This window comes from Bombus vancouverensis, chromosome 17 (genome assembly GCF_051014615.1).
Source record: "Bombus vancouverensis nearcticus chromosome 17, iyBomVanc1_principal, whole genome shotgun sequence".
NCBI lineage: Eukaryota > Metazoa > Arthropoda > Insecta > Hymenoptera > Apidae > Bombus > Bombus vancouverensis.
The window spans coordinates 1,797,258-1,817,515 of NC_134927.1; the positions used below are offsets into that span (position 1 = coordinate 1,797,258).

The following is a 20,258-nucleotide window of genomic DNA, read 5'->3' on the forward strand; positions in this document are numbered from 1 at the left end:
GGAGATGTCGATATAATGGGAAACACGTTGTATTAGGAATCAAACTCCAGACAGAAACTGCCTAGCAACGGCCATTGGAACCTTCTCGATACCTCCAGCGAGCATATAACAAACAAATGCAGTCGTACAGCGAAGAAGATTTTATCAGATATTCATTCGTGTGATCGCCTTGGAAAGTGATACATCGATCAATTTACCGAGTGTCTCACCAATCGTATTTTTGTGTGTTTAAAATTATTCTACGCATAATAAAGAGTTATCCTGTTGACCGTGGATTCATTTGAACCCAGGAACATTGTTAATAGCGTTAATTAAATTCATTATTCGTTAAATTTATTATTCGTAAAACATATTATTCGTTACTCTTATTATTCGTTAAACTTATTATTCTTTAATCTAATCATTAGTTAAACTCATCGTTTGTTAATCTTATCATTCATTAAACTCAATATTCATAATATTTTGTAAAATCTTGTATATTCGCGTAAATATAATCTCTGTTTCGTAAAACGATGGCTAATTCAAACGAAGAATCGTTACGCGCCTTAAATTCTAATGTTAACCCAACATATAAATAGATAATATGGATAGCAAACGTAAAAGGAATATAATTTATGGTGCAGGGGAGGATACCCCAATACCGGCGAAGATGTGGATAGTCAAGTGACCCCCGCTACGTTGTCATTTCACGACCACAGCCATTCGGGGGAGGACCGTCAGGCCCCCGGATCGGTTCCTGCGCCTGGCGAGGAGAGGAAGTTATTGAGATCGGCGAACGGATAGGAGGGTACCTTTGTGGCCCCCTCCATAGTCCCGGATGCCGGACCATCTTCTTTAGAAGGATACTGGAGAGCCCGCACGAGGTCCGACGTCGAAGAATCGATAGCATCGTTGAGGGCGAACCTCTCTATAGCACCTGGGCGGTCTAGGGGCAAGAAACGGAAGGTGATTTGCACTACCTCGGACATGCCCGAGGATCTCGTGCGTGAGATGAGGATTGCCACGGCTGCTGATATCGGGGCTGAAATGATCAGGAGGGTCGAGGAGATAATCAGGATGGTGATTACATCGACCAACCTTAAGGAAACCTATAGCAAGATCCAGCAACCTCTCTTGCTACCGGGACGATGCAGTTGTCCAGGAGGATTGGACCCGCTTGCGTTACCCAGGCCCCAAGACTCACGGATGCGAAGCCGTCGTTGTTCGAGGAGGAAAACGAGGTCCTGCGGAAGGAGCTTGCGAGAGTGGCGGTGAGCGCGCCCCAGGAGTGTTCTCGGTGCGGCGCCTCGGCTTCCGAGTCGGGGTGTCCTCTGGGAAACGGGCAGAGCGACAACGCGCGTCTCTGCCCTGGAGAAGAAGGTGGAGGAGCTGGGACCCTCCATCATAAGGGCCATTGAAGAGCGCTTCGGAGGTAGGCGACACGGTCGTGAGGCGCGAGCCAGACAGCATTCGGTGGCCTCGGCTCGCACCAACAGCGCCACCCAATTACCATCGCTCCCGAAGGAGCGGCGGGGTGGAGAGTGGAAGGTGGTCGAGCTAAGGAAAAAGGGAAAGAAGAAGGAAGAGGTGAAGAAAGTTACAGAAAGGGCGGTTTGGGAGCCAAGTCTACACGACTTCATTCGCGACAGACGCTCAGGCTGGGAGGAGGACAAAGGGCACGCCGGAATCTAGAGCTGCCGCATCGACGGGGACCTCGGCGAAAACCCTGAAAGCTGTGCCGGTGCAAGTGCCTAAGAAGGCTGCGCCCCCCTCGCTCACTGCGAGCATCTGCGGCGACTCTGACCCTGGGTGAGGGGGCGAAAACGTCATACGCGGAGGTGTTGGCATCGGCCAGAGGGAACATCTTGCTGGCGGAAGTTGGCATCGAGGCGGTAAAGATGCGTAAGGCTATGACCGGCGCTATCATCTTGGAGGTCCCCGGTGATAAAGACCGGAAGAACGCGCCTGCGCAGATCTGGGACCCGGCCAGACGGAATACCAGGACGGGTTTGGGCGGAATCGGTTAACATCTTGGCTCCCCGTCTGTGACATCTCTTTACCAGACACCTGAGGGAGGGTGTGTGCCCCCGGGCATGGCGGACAGCGAATCTGGTTCTGCTAAAGAAAGAGTGAATTCGCCTTACACGGTGAATCGTGTAAGGGCCATGGCGGAGGCCATGGTGTCGCAGAGCGGGGTGGCGTTGGCGGTTTCGTTGGACGTAACAAACGCCTTCAACGCCATTCCCTGGGATGTGATAGTGGAGGCGCTGGAACGCTTCGAGGTGCCCCCCTACCTTGTTCGTGACATCCGGGCCTATTTGAGCGATAGGTGGATCACCTACAGGGACAACAGAGAGAAAGAAGCACGAAGGTCGGTTGAGCGGGGTTCTGTGGGCGCGGGATGTCTATGAAGGTTTCCTCCACGAACAAAAAGTGAAAGTTGGAGATAATCTGTATAAACTGGACTTCGTAGTGAAAAATAATGAACGGCTTCTCGTGATCGACGTAGCTGTCCACTACGAGAACAGAGGTTATCTCCAGAAAGTGAAAAAGGAGACGAGCGACAAATACCAAGCGTGTCTAAACGAACTAAGAATTAAGTATGGCTTTGAGGAGGGTGGTGCTGGGAAGAAGAGGGACAATTACTACGAAGACAAAGGAAATTTTATACGAATTGGGTTAGTACAATAGCGAAATAAAAACGATAATTATGAATGTACTAAAAAGCTCCATAGAGATGTGCAATATATTTTTAGATGGATGATTATATTACTGTTATTTATGATTTATATATGATATATATATCGGAGAGGGGTCAGGAATAAGGTTGTGGGCGTTTGATGATGTCTGAGGACACGAGATCATCGGATTCGTCGAGGACAAAAGGGGGTTCGTTCAGAAGGTGAGGGAATTTGGCGTTGTTGCCAATTGGTCAATCTCCATATCGGTGGTTAGCCTTTGACACGGTATCGCATCCTGCGCTAAAGCTATGTCTGCAAGAAAAAGGTATTCCGAGTTCAATAATTGAACTTATTCTTAAAATGTATAGAAACTGTTGGATAGTCAGCTGTGCTAAATACAATCATGAAGTCAAAACAAACATTCTTAGAGGAGTAAAACAGAGAAACCCATTAACTCTACTTTTACCTAATTTATGCTTAGAACCGCAGTTGGAAAAGACTGCAGAAAATACAGAAGGTATCAATGTCAGAGAGGAAGGAAATATTCCAATTCTCGCATTTACGGACGACGTGGTCCTGTTTGGCAAAGATAAAATTGAAGCGCAGCGACAAATTACTATGGTATTGAAAGGTAATTCCGCAACTTCCGTAAAAGAGCCTTACTTTCCAAACATCACAAAGAAAGGCATCTAGTTCCTGAAAGACCCAGAGAAAAAACCTGATGGTAATAACTGTTACGTCTCGCGCACCACACAAGCCGTAACGTGAGGTAGCAAAGGAATCGGTCAGGATTCGCGAATAGCGCGAGCAACAACTATAGGCAAATAGAATTAGAAATAGAAGACTTACACGAAAAAAAAGATATGACGCATGCAAGCACTTTAATTGTATGACGAGTACGGTAGTAGCTTAGTGGTATCCTCTTCGGACTACGTTGGGTCGATGATAGGAGGATCATTGAGGCGCGACTTCGATGGAGGTTCTACGTCATTGGCCCAAGCAGACAGAAATTCCTTAAACATGTTTGCTCTTCGTTTTTGTTCCCTTTTTGTTATTCAACCTCTTTCAATTCTTTCTCTTCTTACGCTGGAAAGTCACATGAAGATATATATTCCGACCAAAGTCGAAAAAGAGACAAAACTAAAATAAAATAACGTACTTGCACAACCTGATCGAAAATCAAAGATGTCGATTCCTCCGCACGCATGATCAGGAAAACATTTGATACACATACATTTCAAGAAATACTTTATTATATTAAAGAGCACGGAGAAATGCGTGTTTAGATCCGCGGAACAATGAGGTGTCCGCTGATACGAACAGCCTCGCGCACGCCCTCCCCATCACAGTACCCACTACGATAAGCAGAAGAGACCACGTTCTTCTCATGCAGCATTAGCAGAGACGAGCAACTGTCACGCGCTAAAGGATCAAGTATAGGCATCAGCAAACCATGTGTCAAGCAGAATACGACTTATCATTAGCAGAAACTAATACTGCACAAAGAATGCAGCAGCAAGGATGTCTAAAAGGGAAACCCGCAATAACGCGTCCGCAATACCAGAGGAGAGAAGAAACCCTAATACTTTCAGAAGGACACCAGTAGAAGCAAAGGCTGCAACATCCGCAAAGGTAATTACATGCCAAAACTCTGCGTTATCATGGGAACAAACTTTCACGTGAAATTATCTCATTACAGTTTTAAAATATAATTATTCATAGTTATAAATAAGCGTAGCCACCCAGAGTTCAGTTCAGTTGTCAGGCAGAAGCCAGCTTTGAGTTTAGAAGTCAGCCAATTTCCAATTGAGATTCAGTCGCTTTTAATTTAGCAAAGAATTGACTGAGAAACAATTGTTAACGAATGATACAATCAGTCTTCGAACAATTATGTCATTTAGTAAAGTGCGTTCGATAGTACATTTAAGCATGGTGGGGGTCTCCGTCATTGTAACATTCTCTTCTTCAACAATCTCGGACTTGTAGCACATTTGCCACTCAAATAAAACTTTCCGTTGACTTTCATTGTCAACAATCAAGAATTATTATTGTATATTTAATCGGGCATTCTTTAAGATTATTAAACAACCAAACGACAGTTCGCTGTGCTAACCTGTGACCTGATACGGTTGAGAAACCGCAATGGTTATGGTGCCTTCAATAATTGAAGACGTCTACGGGTTTTCGCATTTATCCTTCCACTGTTAGTAAAAATATTTGTTCACCTGTGGGCAACACTTGCGAAGTAACTTGGTTGCCACAGAGAGTATTATTGTTACAAACAATCTTTGTTCATGTTAAATGCTAAAGTAAGGAGGAATCCTACTGTGGCGGATCGGTACCAACAGGACGCCGACAGGCCGAGGCATCAACGCGGTCGTTACACCTCCCGGGCGAACCGCGGGTACCAACCGCCAACACCAGAGGGCTACTACGACGACAACGAGTCTGTCTGTCTCGCTAGCGGTTGAATAAACGGGCGCACTAAAATAGCGAGAGTCCCTCTACGTCTAAGGCAGGGACTACCGGGTCAGTCCACCGTAAACCTCCGAACGGGACGGACCTCTCAGCCTGAAAAGGGACAGCAGGCTTAGGTCCTGACAGTGTGCGCAGCAAAGTAAACAACTATCCTCTAAAGGAAAAAAAAAGTAACAAAAAGTGACAAAAAGTGAAAAATACTGCAGTGACATCATCGCTATAAATAAAAAAATAAAAATAAAATTAAAAAAAGTAAGAAAATAAAAGTATATAAAAAAATAGAAGTTACCGATAATGAAGCAAAAAGCAGGGCAACGGAACCCACCATAGAATTAATAAGAAAACCCACCAAAAGAAAAATAAATACGCAAAAAGCGGCCAAGAAAATCAACAATAGCTTAAGACTGTTCGCGCAAAAGACGCGGAAACTCAACCCCCAACCAAACCTAGTTGCCAGGACCAAAGGATTAGAAGATATCCTAAAAAACACAAAAGAAGAGCATCTTTCCGCGCAGGACGAAAGGACTAAGGAAGTTAGAAACACGAGACCCATAAAAGCTGTCTCGCCCCCAGCGATCTCAACAAAAAACAGAATTAGCTTACTAGAATCAGAACCACATCCACAATCACAGCCGGGACCAGCAAACTACCCAATATCGAGCTCAACGCCAGAGCAAATAAGACAAGAAAACCAAGTATTACGTGGCAAAATGGGAAAACACAGTCCCACCACACCGCCAAAGCAATCAACACCGCAGGGGCGACAGGCCTCGTACAACCCAGGAGGCCCAGCGCCACCAGCATCACCACGGGCGAGGCGGGGCACCCGATGGACACCCCACCAGATACACCGCAGAGGAGCGTACGAACGCCCCATCCACTACAAGGGAAAACAAACCGCCGCCTATCAACATAACGTTACAAGACCCAAAGGACACGGTAACGCTTATAAAGAAAGTAGCAAACATCAAACAATTCCATATTAAAAGGATACACTCAGGTAAACATGCTCTCTACCTCCGAAACCTACCCGATTTCCACAAAGCTAAACAAATACTCCTCTCAGCCAACACAACCTTTTACATGTACACACCTAAAACAGAGAAACACCACACATACTTGTTAAAAGGTTTAGACAATAGTTACACTGAAACAGAAATACTCACAGACCTACAAGCTTTACAAATAGACGACGTCCAATTTAATAAAGTCTCACGACTTACGACAAAACGATCAAGAGGGAACAATATATTGCTTCCAATTTACATAATACAATTATCCCCCGACAGCAATATAAGTAACCTGTTAAAAATTAACGATTTTAACTACTTCCGAATAAAATGGGAAAAAATAATAAAAAAAAAAAAAAAAAATAACGACATAACTCAATGCCACAAATGCCAGCGACTAGGTCACACAGCACAAAACTGTAACCTAAACTACCGCTGTGTAAAATGCACTGAGCCCCAATGTCCAGGCGAATGCAAAATAAAAAAAGAAGAAGCAGTAACCAAAGAGAAAATATTCACACGAAACCAAATCCTACCGACCAATCTCACTACTTCGTGTGTTCTCTAAGATACTAGAGAAAATAATTTACGACCGTTTAAAACCCATAATAGAGAAGAATCAACTAATACCGGATCACCAATTGAGATTCAGAAACTAACACTCCACAATAGAACAAACGCACAGACTCGTCAATGAAATCTTACAGGCGCTGGAAACAAAACAATACTGCACGACACTCTTTATGAGCATCGAAAAAGCATTCGACACAGTCTGGATCCCAGGTCTCATATACAAATTGATCAAGAAAAACTTTCCTAAATGCCTGATTGAAATAGTCTGGGACATGATCACAAGCAGAACATTCGTAATGACTGAAGGTTCACACTCATCAAGCAAAGAATTCTCCATAAAAAACGGTCTACAACAAGGTACAGTAAATTCCCCGTTACTTTTCAGTATTTACAACAGCGACTTACTAAATGTCTCGATACATCCACCCACAAACGCTCCATAGCCTTCGCAGATGACCTAATCATCTACGTAACAGGCCGCAAAACTAAGACAATAAAAACTGAACCTCAAGAACTTTTCGAAAAAATAAACGACTATTACCACGCATGGAAACTAAAAATCAACATAAGTAAATGCGAAACCATACTGTTTAGACCCAAGTCAAGTGAAATCGGCCCAATAGAAAGAGAACACTGCAAAAAATTCCAACTAAGAGTAAAGGCAAACAAAGAGGCACTCATACCACACAAAAACTGCGTAAAATACCTAGAAGTAAACATAGACTACAAATTAAACTACAAGCAGCACACCGAAATTCAACTTGCTAAGGCCAATAAAGCATTCTGGAAAATAAAAGAACTATTCTACTCCAAACATCTCGACAGCAAAGTAAAAATACTATGCTATCTAATCAGATCGATCATAACCTACGGCTGCCAAATCTGGTACAACATATCAGCCTCCCAGATGGAAAAAATCCGCATATTCGAAAGAAAATGCATCAGGGCTTGCTTGAGTACTTACAGATCCGAACACAGCGGATTCAAAAAATATGTAAAAAACAAAATAATATACGACTTAGCCAACATTCACCGCATAGACTGTCACATCCTAAAGCTAATAAGAAACCACTTCGCGCAAGCGGCAAAAATAAACGAAAACAGGTTAATCTTCAGTTGCCTATTTCCTAACAACGCATATTACAAAAACACTCTGACAACAAGCTACATCCCCTCAGAAGCTTTCCTATACCTAGACGAAAAAAATTCCTCCAGGACCAAAACAATATTCCAATAATTTATCTCATAGAAAGAAAAATAGGGATCGGAACCATACTCTACGAAGAAAACATAAATGGACAGACCGCAGACACCAGGTAGAGATACAACATGGTCCTCCCCCGGAAAGACACTAAAGACAAACACAGAAAAAACACAACAAAATATTGGTGGATACCGAATCCACAATAAAATAAGAGAGAAAACCATTAAACCGACAGAACTCGATTCTGACACCGCATAACACAATTGTAAACTGTAAATATTGTAAATTTTGTAAATAAACCTATTTGACATCCCCCTCCCCTGCCCCCTCCCTCTCATACCGCCCTCCCTAAAGTTACACAACACCCAAAAAGCAGATTACCGAAGCGTCCTGTTTTGCGACTAAGTTTTCAGGACAGAAAAAAATAAACAAAAAAAAACAAATTCATATAAAAGCTCTGCTCCCCAGCGGCTTAAACCCAAAAATTGTATTAAACACGAAAAATGTAAAGCGCCGACACATAATATAGCATGGTTACGTCGTACCGCCACGTATCGGTACCTTTGCCTAACACAACATTACAAAAATTCACCGTTTATTGTGAATACCAATATGTATCTAAAACTGTATCTTGGGCTAAATAAACATCATTAAAAAAGAGGACTAGCGGGTATAGCCTTAGTGACTAGTCCACCGGTAGTCCCGGGACGAAACGCGAATTCTCTTTTCACCAGGCAGCAACTCCAATTACCCCCAAACTACAAACGAAGACCATAACAGTAAGAAACGTGTAGAATATTGGTTTATACCCCGCCGAAATTAAAAGGTGAAGAGAGAGAAATCGAAAGAATTGGGATTAACCATAAAGCAAATAGAAATTTGTTTTCCGCTGTCACCCTAAAACGCCATTGTCAGTGGTTTATGAAAATTCCTATTATTCCTGTTTTATAACTTACATGAAGAATTTATATCAGAATCCTGTTCATAAACTTATAACTAAATAAATCGAATAAATCACCAATTAAGGATATATCGAAGATATTATGTATTTCAAGAAAGCTTTAATCCTTCCTATGCTAGTACCCCTGCACATAGCGGGTAAACCAAAACGTAGAAGTTTATTTGCCGGTCGAATTGATACGCTAATTAACCCTACCCACACGGTTATACAAATGAATTAGAATAGTAACAAGGATACAACAGTTTGGAAGTTCAAAATAGTCCCGCGCTTTAGAAGGATGCGACAAGTTTTTGAATCAATTCCATTCAGTCGTTCGCCTTATTTCAAGAGGAACGAACGTGAATCGAATTAATCGAAATAGTTCAATGACTATTTCTGGTGGCAACAACTACTGTTTTGATTCAAACAGTGATTGAGAAAGCTAAGATTCAAATAATAAAATTACAAACAGCGTTACAATCACTGGAGGTAAAGCAGGATCGTAACAATAACACTATACCTTTTGCTCAACCAAAATACATATTTAGATATCTGTGAGCCAAAATGGGCCTCCAGGAGGGCATGCACTGTGGCATTATTGTCCTTGAAATTATAAGCATTATTAAAAGGACAAGAAAGCTATCCCTGAAGCCGCAGCAGAAAATCGATCTATTGATCAGTTAGGTTTTTCCTTGCTCTATATACAGGGTGTTCCGCGCAACTGGAACAGGCTGTATCTCCTAAACTGTTAGGGATAGAAGAAGATGTCGTAATTGAAATGTTGAAGTAATTACTTCAAGAAAAACTCTACATCTTTATTTTTGTATGTCGTAATTGAAATGTTGAAGTAATTACTTCAAGAAAAACTCTACATCTTTATTTTTGTATATCCGTGACCTGGAGACCGCTAATACGCAGAAAATAGAATTTAGTGAAACAAAAATATTCTAAATAAAGAGAGGTCCATATTATTGCGCCTTTGAATATAAATTATGTTTTGGGTTACAAGGTCTAGGAACAAAGGAACTAATTAATAGATTTCTACTTATGTTCCTGGTAGCCTTTAGCTAGAGCTATAAGGTTAACTTTTTTGCTAATGTCTTTTTGCTATAAACAATATATGAACGTGCTCCTTATCGATTCTATTGTATTGTAACACTGAGAGTGTATGAGAGTGAGGATCTGGATCAGCATAAACTTATACATTATACTCATACTTATATCTTTATTTAGTTAAATATACTTTTCTATTACAAATTCATCCACTCGTTCTTCTATCAATCAACCTCAACATGAAAGTTAAATGGTATCAGGCGGGGCATAATATGCAACTAATTTTATGCACTTTTATGCATCGGTGCATCAGGAAAATGCAACTGCACCTTTTTTAGAAATGGAAACCTATATTTTTAACAGCACCAATCGATGCAGTTCCTTGTGCTCTACATAAAATTACTTACATACTTATGCCTTAAAATTATTCATTACGCATAATATTATCACTCAGAAAAATAGACGTACGCTAGCCACTTCATAATAAGCGTCCGCAACTGTGAACAAATTCGAGGCGGCTATTTGCCGATACTTGTCCGCAATGCGTTAAACTACTACACAATGACATAAGACACAAGTAAAAAATAGTAGTAGACAATGAGTAAAGTAGAGCCACCGCGACAAAACTGTGCACTGTGCGCGAGAAAGTTTGTCAGCGATCGCGTTTACACCTCTTTGCAACCGGAGCTGCTCGATGAAAAAATTTCTCTTAACACGCTCACTTTTAATTACAATTTGGAAATAAATAACATTACAGAATGTGTTACGCCACGAGGCTTACCACAGGCTGTATTTTCTAACCGTCGCTCGCGGCCATACAATGTTGCAGGCAGATCGTCTTATCTGCCCGACGGAACATATACAATGTATCGACGAGCGTGTCACGTCGATTCGGGGTAATTTCACGTTCCGCACGTAAGGTGAGAGATTCGCACTTCAATTATGATCGTTATTACAAATTTTATTAGAAACTAACAGAGTAACGATACAGAATGTGTTAACAGAACAGAATAGAATGTCGAGGACTGACTTGGAAGGTATTTTTATATCAAGGGGTTGGTTCCTGTGGAGGGGTTATCGCTGGATGCCGGACACATAGGGATTCCGTTACTGCTTAGTTACTGTTTCGATGGCTAAGGTATGTGAGATATAATTATCCTTTCGCTGCATTCCCACGGTCACCGTGACAAGCGCATAGTTGTCGCCACGCAGCGAGCTCTAGAAACGTCGATTTTTGTCCGTTACATTTTACACACAAGAAGGCGGCATACGTGATCATAGGCGCGAACGGTGACGTGACCCGTGCATATTGGGGGCCGTCTTCCAAAGAAGACAAAGAAATGATCGCAGGGCAATCAGTCCCTTCTGACGAGCCAAACGTTACACATCGAGAGGTCTGACGAGCAAAATCAAAATCGTATAGTCTAACGAATTCATTGGGAGATATCGTAAAGTCGAGTCAACTTTCTGTAATATATTTACCATATTCATTGTAAAGCAATTTGTGGCGTGTTCATCATATTATTATCAAATATACGATTATATGTTAACGAGTTAATGCAGTGTTACAATCATTGAACCACCTCTGTTATCTTAATCGAAACAGGGGAACGGCTATTTCGCCGCGTCGATTAACAGAATCGTAGCGAGAATTTACGCCTCTGGCTGACGCGTTTTCCTAGCGACCGCGTCTCTCCGCGAACGGTCGTAGCAGAATGTAACAATATGATATAATATAATATGATATAATTGTATATAATAATAGCTTTTAATAATAGTATTGCGTGTAATATTTTTCGAAACCTGGTATTACACATAAGCCAACATCGCAAATTTGGCACTGGTATCGCGACTCGCTCCCCCTGTTATTTGTTGAACATACTACACGCTTTCGCAATGGATTCTTTCGTTTTGTATTTTCATTTCCCAGTAAGGCAAAGTGAATTAGTTTGTCCTGATTCGTTCGAAATGTTGTAGCGGCACATGAGTCATAGGACACTTCGAATCGGGAGTGACTCATATTGTTGTGCCTTAGAATGTTAACGCTGTTTTGATTTGCGAGGTTCAAGAATAAACGAACTCCGGACAAAAACATTATCACTGTTGTGAGTAATCGTCAACCGGAACAATATACGACCTTCTGTAAGTCCACTGATCGTTATAAATAGACGAGCGCCCTCTCTAGGAATTATTACGAGAGTCTTTAGGGTGAATCAGTATATCGAAGAATACAGCGAGCAGCATAGCGAGTCATACGGTAGAATCGAGTGAGCGACGGTTACGACCGACATACATTATCTCTGTACTTATATTCAAAGAGATTTTAAAATACAGTGGTTATTAAAATTTTAACACTCGTCTCTTTAATAAACTAACACGTTAATACCACCTCAATGTTATTGTATTTCCTTATAGATAACGATATAAAAGTTGCCGAATTAACTCCAGGTGAAATCTTGCCATTGATATTTGCTTCCCAGTTCTTCATTCATGTAATATCGTGATGTAATATGTTTACAAAGAGTGGACAATAGAGATGTTAATCAGACAGAAAAGACGATTGTGGCTTAACTTGAACTATTCACACCAAACGTACAGAAAACAGCGCAATCCACACTCTATCGGCAACGCCACTCGCAACCTCCGTCTCCGCTCAACTCGCACTCGGCTCCTCGACTCGCACTCTGTTTCTCGACTCACGCTCTGTTTCTCGACTGACCCTCTGGCCGTTGTCGCATTCTGTTGTCCTTTTCCTAGGCCCACCGCACACGTGTTCCACAGACGCTCGTGGCCAGGGTCACGTAGGTCTTTTCCACGAAACTATGCACTTGAAAAGACCGATGACACATTGATGGGCCCGACAGCGCCTCGGCTCTCGCGACATTGTTCATAGTTCGCCCGATATTTCTTAGGCCTTTCGTCCACGATACTACATTCATATAAGCAATAAGCGTTTTATTAAATAAAAAAAATATTTTTTGTACCACTTCATATTTTTTCGTTGTGAGCAAATGGTGCTGATAAATATGTCCGGTTTGTCCACAGTTCCCATCAATCGATTATAATCGACAACATACTTTCGTTTTCTTTATAATTTCTTGCGTGCGATAAAGGCGCTTCGTGTCAACAAATTCTTCATTGTGGGAAGAGAACAACATATACATTTCCCTCATGTTATACCATTTCATTGCTGATAAAAGATTTGAGGAGTGGAAACTTGCTTAACCTGTTTTTAATTTTTTCTGAATAATTGGCGTGCCCTTTCGCCTTTCCTTACAATTTCAGAAGCATTAGTTCCATTTTCATATAAAAGGATAAAAAGTGCTGGGCTTGTGTTTCAATTATCAAAGCACGATGTATGGCTGTTGAAAATTGTGGATCTTGATAGCCGAAATAATGTAATAGGAACACTAAATTTACACTTGGAATTAATATTAGAATAGTTATACATTTACTTTATGGACGATTTCTAAAATATTCATCGATACACACTTGCACGCGTCTCAGCACTTTCTTCCATACCCGACTGATAACCGACTGAACAGTTTACATTTATCTGTTTTCGAGACGCCGCGCACACACATATCTCCACACACTGACACCCACATACAAGTATCTCCCTTTTTTTTTTTATTAACGTGGAGGAAATCCGCACGGGCACCAGGTTGCTTCTGGGGAAAAGCGGCGTGGTAGTGCCGGACTCCAACCGACTAAAACCTCCACGATGACCGTCCCGGCTGCGATTGAAAGGGGCCCAGGAACCGGTGTGAGCGATACACCCCCCCCCCCGGTTCCCCTACCGGGCTGCTTTGCAGCCCCGGGGCGCTGAGCTATTGCCAGCGCCTAAGTTTGCACCCCACCGTGGGGCGCGGCAGACCTAGCGCGCCTCACCGAAGCGCGTCCATGGCCTCTGCCGCGCCCTCGCCGGTCAATCCTCTCAGGGTGAGAGTTCCGCACCCTCACCCTCTCCGCGGCCTCTTTTCGAAGCATAACTTGCTCACAGAAGGAGGTCACGGCCCTCCTCCTTCTCTCGCTTACCAACAATGCCTCGAGGATCGTCGGCGGCGAGAGGTCCCATCCGATTTCCGCGATGAGGTCGTGGCGCGGCCGCGCCCATGCCGGGCAGTATTCCAGCGTGTGTTGCGCCGAATCCACGCTCGCATCGCAGTGGTGGCAACGCGCGGTCGCCTCCTTCCCGATTCGGTGCAGATACTTACCGAAGCGCCGTATCCGGTGAGCACCTGCGTCACCCTGTATGTCAGAGGAGGTCCGCCGCCGTTCAACCAAACGTCCCAGTTTGGAAGGACGGCCCCGAGGATCCTTATCCCCGGTGCACCGGCTCTCGTGTCGAGGCTGGCGCGCCACCTGTCGAGCAAAGCTCGCTGAGCCCGAACCCTGAAGTCGGCGCCCTCCGGGCCCACCCCGCCCGACACACCCCGAGTGTGGAGGTAAATCTCACGACACCTCAGGGCCTGCAATTTAAACGGGGGGAACCCGGCGAGCACCGCCGCTGCCGCCGCCGAAATGGTGCGGAAACCCCTCACTACCCTGATGACCACCGTCCTGTGCAGCCTCCTGATCACTAGGAGCTTGCGACGGTTGGTCATCAGGTCCTCTGCCCAGATCGGAGCTCCGTAGAGAAGCTTCGATCGTACCACACCAGCGTACAGCCGGCGCACTCCGAATTCGGGCCCGTCCAGTCGAGGCAGCAAACGTCCTGAGGCGTTCGCCGTCGCCTCAACAGACGGCGCCAGGCGCTCGAAGCCAGCGCTGAAGGTCCAGTGGCTGTCGAGGGTTAGGCCCAGATACTTCATGCTGGTTCCGACCCCGATCTCAGCCCTCTCCAACCTCAGGCGATACGAGGCGTCCCGTGATCGGCCCTGCGGCAAAACCACATTGTCTCGGACTTCTCTGGGGACACCCTCAGTCCCAATTCCTTGATCTCGGCGACCACGCAGGCCACCGCCAACTCCGCCAAGCGGACGGATCTACCCCATGCCGTGCCCCAGACCAGCACCAACGTGTCGTCGGCCTAGCACGTCAGTGTCGAGTTCGGAGGCATCGGCGTCCGAAACACCGCGTCGTACGCGATGTTCCACAGCTATGGACCCAACACCGAACCCCGCGGTGTACAGCCCTCCCGGTCACCCCTCCGCCCCGGATGGTATAGACGATACTCCGGTCCCGGAGGAACGCCCAGACCACACCCCGCAGGTACGCGGGCATCCGATGAAATTCGAGGGCCCGGCATATCCTGTCCCAGGGGATGCTGTTAAAGGCGTTGACCACGTCCAGCGACACGTCCAACGCCACGTAACCATGTCGCTCGGCCCCCTCGACAAAGGAGCGGACGCGGGCGACGGTGTCGGTCGTAGACCGCCCTCTCAGAAGACCGAACTGGCCTTCGTGCAGTCCGGGCTCACTCCGGGACAGATGCGACTCCAGGCGGGCAGCCAACACTCTCTCCAGCAGCTTGCCCGCCTCGTCCAAAAGGCACACCGGCCGAAAGGCGGAAGGCGAGTCCGGGGAGCGCCCCGGCTTCGACAGTAGGACCCTCCGCCCCTCCTTCCACGACGCGGGGAATTCACCCCGAGACAGGCATCCGTTGAACAGACACATTAGTCTCGGGGCCAAGACGCCGGCGACGTCCTTCTACAGGCGGACCGGGACTCCACCGGGACCCGGTGCTTTCCGCGCTCTGATCCTCCCGACGGTCCCGGCCAGTTCTTCCTCGGTGACCCTCAATTCCGGGCTTCACCTTCCCGCGGAGACACGTGGTTCTTCTTCTGGCGGTTGAGGCTCCTGCTCCTCCTCTTCGGTAGGGCTGCCATCTCCCTCGTTCGCTGCTCCCGGGAACACGGTGCTGACGACCTTGTCCAGGAATCGAGGGTCCATGCTCTCCGTTAAGGGAGGCGCCCATGGGCGGAGTTTGTTCAATACCAGTTTGGAAGGGCGCCCCCAGGGGTCAGAGTCGAGGCTGGCCCGCCTCTTCGCCTCCTTGATGGCTCGTTGCAGGAGCCTTCGCGCTTCGCTGTAGGCCTCGTACAGACGAGCCACCGTGTCTTCGCCCACCCGCCGCCTACGGCGGGATCTGGTGTACCGACGCCGGGCGCGGATGCATGTCTCGAGGAGACGAGCTATCTCCTCGGACCACCGGCGCTGCGCGGCGCGGGGCTCCAGACCGCGGCATACACGAATCGCAGATCGCGTGCATGTCGCGCCTCAGCCGAGTCGCTCCCGCTTCCGCGTCCTCGTCGGCCCTGGATTTTTCTAACCAAGCGACGGCTATAGCGGCCGCCACCATGAAGTCCTCGTCGCGGCGGGTCACCGCCCACCGCGGGAATCTTCTTCTCCTTCCCGGTGGGCTGATGAGCCCGCGCGCACTCAACGAACGGTCGCCCATCACGCCGCCAACCGCCACCTCCATGAAGATGTAGAGGTGGTCCGAGAGGGTTAGCTCCGGGGAGACCCCCAACCGGAAACACGGCGGGATGCGGCAGGGTTTGCCCATGTGAGGTCCACTATGGACTCTCCCCGTCACGCACGTACTGGACGACCCCCGGTTCATAAGCCGCAGGTCGAGTGCGGCCGCCCAGTCCTGTACGTCGCGCCCCCTTCCCTTGGTCCTGCGGGTGCCCCACGCCGTTGAGTGGGCGTTGAAGCCCCCGAGGACCAGTGACGGGCAGGCACCCAAGCGCCTCGCGCAAGCTGCGAGCCCGTCCAGGGAGGAGGCGTATTCTGTCCGGCTGATGTTGGGTGACACGTAGACGGCCACCACTGCCAGGTCGCCCCATTTCACGGCCACAAAGCCCCGTCCCCGCTCGATCACCGAGCAGGAGGGGCTCCCCGCGATCCCGGTCCAGAACACGGCGACCGAACCGATCAGATCCTCAGCGTCTCGTGACGCGTCCAGAATGCTGTACGGCTCGGCCACTGCCGCCAGAGCGATCCGCCGCTCCGTCAGGCTCTGGAACATTAAATCCTGAGCCCGGCGGGAACGGTTGAGATTGCGCTGCAGGAGCAGTTGTCCTCCTCCTCTTCTACCGCTCAGGTCGGGGAAGGCTCCATCTCCATAGCCTCCTCCGGGCCGTTCCCCTCACCGTCGTTGTGTCCACCTTCTCTGTCCTCTCTTCTGTCCCTCATGGGGTCAGTTGACGGCGGTATCGTTTCCTTCCTCTTCGCCGCGTCCCCACCGTTGCCTGAAATGGTCTTTGGTTCCTGTGCGGTCCTCCTCTTACGGGCAGGCGGTTTGCATGCCGGTGACCCCATACGGTGGGACGCGGGCATTCCCAGGTCCGCGCACACCGGACACATGGGTAGCAGCACTCCGGTCGGCCGTCGATGTGCAATCCCAGCGCACGTGACCCGACTCCATGCACCTGAATCATTGGAGTCGGCGCGCAGGAAGAGGGGAAACCCTCGCCGTTGACCAGCCTATGTTAATCCTACCTCTTCCTCTGCTGATTTTCCTAGCCGCTGTCAGCGGGCAGCATAGCCATAACGACTCGAGGCCCCGAGGAGCGGAGCGTATGACTCCCACGTTGACCTTATCGGCCTGGCAGTCCCCGGCCTCAGTAACGGCGGCTGCCACCTCCTCCGGGGTGACCGAGTGCTCCAGTCCGGTCACTCTTAGCTCAGCCGTCCTTCGCCGCACGGTTACCTTGGCGGGTAAATCCTTCAGCGTGGCCGCCATCCGCTCGGCTAGTCGCGATGCTTTGCTCCTAGCATCCTGGCCTGGGATTTCAAACAGTAGCGCCCCTGTGATCGCCCTAATCGGTCTTAGCTCCGTGATATCGAGTTCGGAGAACTTGACTTCTCTCTTCACCGCCGACATCGCATCCCTATATGTGAAGCCCGAGCCGTCCCTCACGGTGAGCGATACCACGGCGCACCCTGGGGGACGAGGAAGGCCCGGCACTTTCTCGCTGTGCGCGTCCCGCCCACTAGCGTTGCGTCTCTTGCCTGCCCCGATGGCTCTGAGTCCATCGCCGCTACCCACTCCTCGCATGGGTTCCCTTCCCGTACGAGGCTGCACCGGGGACTGAGCGGCCACCTCCGCGAAAGTCTTGAGTCTCGTTCCGCCGCTTCCGATCGCCGTCGCGGGCGCCAAGGCCCTTGTTCGTAGTGTCGGCGACAGAAGAGACAACAATATCCGTCCCTTGGTTCTAACGTCCCCGGTCGGTGCGTTGGCCGTTGTAGGAGGTTACAAGGGCTTCCGGTTCTTTAGCCCCGCTCTCCCTCTTCTTCCTCCTTGGACGGTAATGAACCCTGCCTCGTCGGCCGACGACTCCACGGTCGACCGCGAAGTATCTCTCGCCGGCCGCAACCGTACTTGTACGATTCTTGCGGCAGCGCCACCCTCCGTAGCCGGAGGGATCGCTCCCCCTGACATTATTTCTTGACGCCACTCTTCCAACTTGCGGAGGAACAGGTTCTTGAGATCCTCTAGTGGATCTCGAGGTCCTGGACCACCGAATCTGTTCGTTCCCTTGGTCTGTGTGTTGCTCCCCGACCCGTTGGGGCAGCGGGGACGGCGCGCCGCTGACCAGGGGTGTGGAAGAGGTGGGGGAGGGGGACCCATAACCGTTCCCTTTAGAGCCCGGAGAGCATTTTCTTTCGTTCCTCTCTTAGAGGTGATCCCCACCTCTTGTCCTTTGCCATCGTTATTATCAACTTTGGCTGCCTTCTCCGTGCGTTCCTTGGTCAGCCGTTCCACCGTCTCTTGGAGGCGGCTGACCTCTCTCTCTAGAAAGCGCACACTCCTTCGCAGGTATGCGACATCCTCCCCTTCCTGATCATGGGTCGGATCCGCGTTCTTCGCGGACGCTTGCTTGTCGACCGGTCCGATCTTTACTTCATCCCTCCGCATGTCATCGCTGCCGTTGGCACCGCCGCGGATTGTAGAGGCGGTGGCGGCCACAGTGGCCGCCTCGGCGTCGGTATCGGTGACAGTATCCGCCCCGCGCCTCGCGCCCCTCTTCTTCCTTTTACCGGGAGCTGGCAGCAGCGCAGAGTCCGGATCGCCCGCGTGCGCCCCCCCCCCCGGCCGTGCGCGATGTCCCGCGCCTCCACCGCAACCGTTGGTGGTGCATTCTGTGGACTCAGTAATCCTGCGATACGACCGTTTGCCGAGCGTGCCCGCAACAGTCGAATAGGAAGAGCATGACGACATTTCGTCGCCGGATCTCACCCCCCCTGCCACGGCCGCATCGTCGCCGCATCCCATCCCGCGAGGATCCCGGGCCGACAGTCATAACGTCGGGTTCCTTCAACCCTCTCCGAGACCCCTCAGTTCGTGTGTCCCCTTCGCCAGACGCATGAGCGTATCCGGGGGCCTGGCGGCCCACCCCCGGACGGCCACGATTGCTCGGTGACGACGCAGCGGGGCCCGCTTTACAACCCGCGGCTGCGCCGGTACTGGGGTATCCCTCCCCTGCACCGTAAACGATTTTGTGGTTCGTTTCTCTATCCATTGTGAATTCTAAGTCGCCGAGGTCGTCAACAAGGATTTCCATCCTGGTGCCACTCACTCTTTCGCACCCTGCCCCGGCCAAGGCCGGCGCAGGGTGACGGGGAGCCCCACAAGAAGGACATACAAGTATCTCTACTACGCATTTAACCCAGTACCAGCACAGAAAATTATTCATATTTCAACAATGGCCCTTACCAAAGTAAGGTTCCAATAGTTCCATGACTATAGTCCCTGATTAGTTGATAATTTCTTTTACGCAGCTTACAATATACAATGCTCTACTATAAATAATAAAATCCTGTACAAATCCAGACTGGGTATCACATATAATAAATAAATTTACCCCAAATCTGTTTCCTTTAGAGGAAATGTATTGTTTTAATGATAATCTTCCTTTATAAAGGAGTAAACTATCATAAAATGCCTTCTGAAAACTTTGTCTGAGCATATCGCAGATTTCTCGTATTTTATATAATTTGTCGCTATCTGCAATCACATTATTCGTATATAAATGTAAAATTTTTAGCAAATATATAAATCGATCTCTACTTATAACTTCTCCGAAATTGTTGCTCTTCAACAGTTCATCGTTAGACTAGTACGCACAATATGACAATTTTTCATTTCGCAACATTAATAATTTGATGGCGAGAAAGCAACAAATTTCTAGAAGAGAAGTGTTTCGGGAATTTATCGCATTAGCATCCTCATGAACTCTGCTCCGATAATCGTTTGTCGTGACAACAATGAAATTTATAAAATTTTCTTGAAGAGAACAATTGAAAAAAACATAAAACTGATGCCGAATAAATAATTGATATTTTTATTCCCGAATGATTTCAATTAAATTTATGAATATTTGGCCGGA

General features: G+C 47.8%; 1 protein-coding gene across 1 annotated transcript; it reads right to left on the bottom strand.

The window, feature by feature from the left end:
* Window positions 1-15,997: 15,997 nt before the first annotated feature.
* Window positions 15,998-16,894, bottom strand: LOC143303938 (uncharacterized). The gene has a single exon (XM_076626146.1). It carries the CDS (start codon window positions 16,892-16,894, stop codon window positions 15,998-16,000), a length of 897 nt encoding a protein of 298 aa, XP_076482261.1.
* Between the last annotated feature and the right edge of the window lie 3,364 nt (window positions 16,895-20,258).

Coding starts and splice junctions, on each gene's coding strand:
- LOC143303938 (XM_076626146.1), bottom strand. CDS start 16,894: ATGTTCCAGAGCCTGACGGAGCGGCGGATCGCTCTGGCGGCAGTGGCC.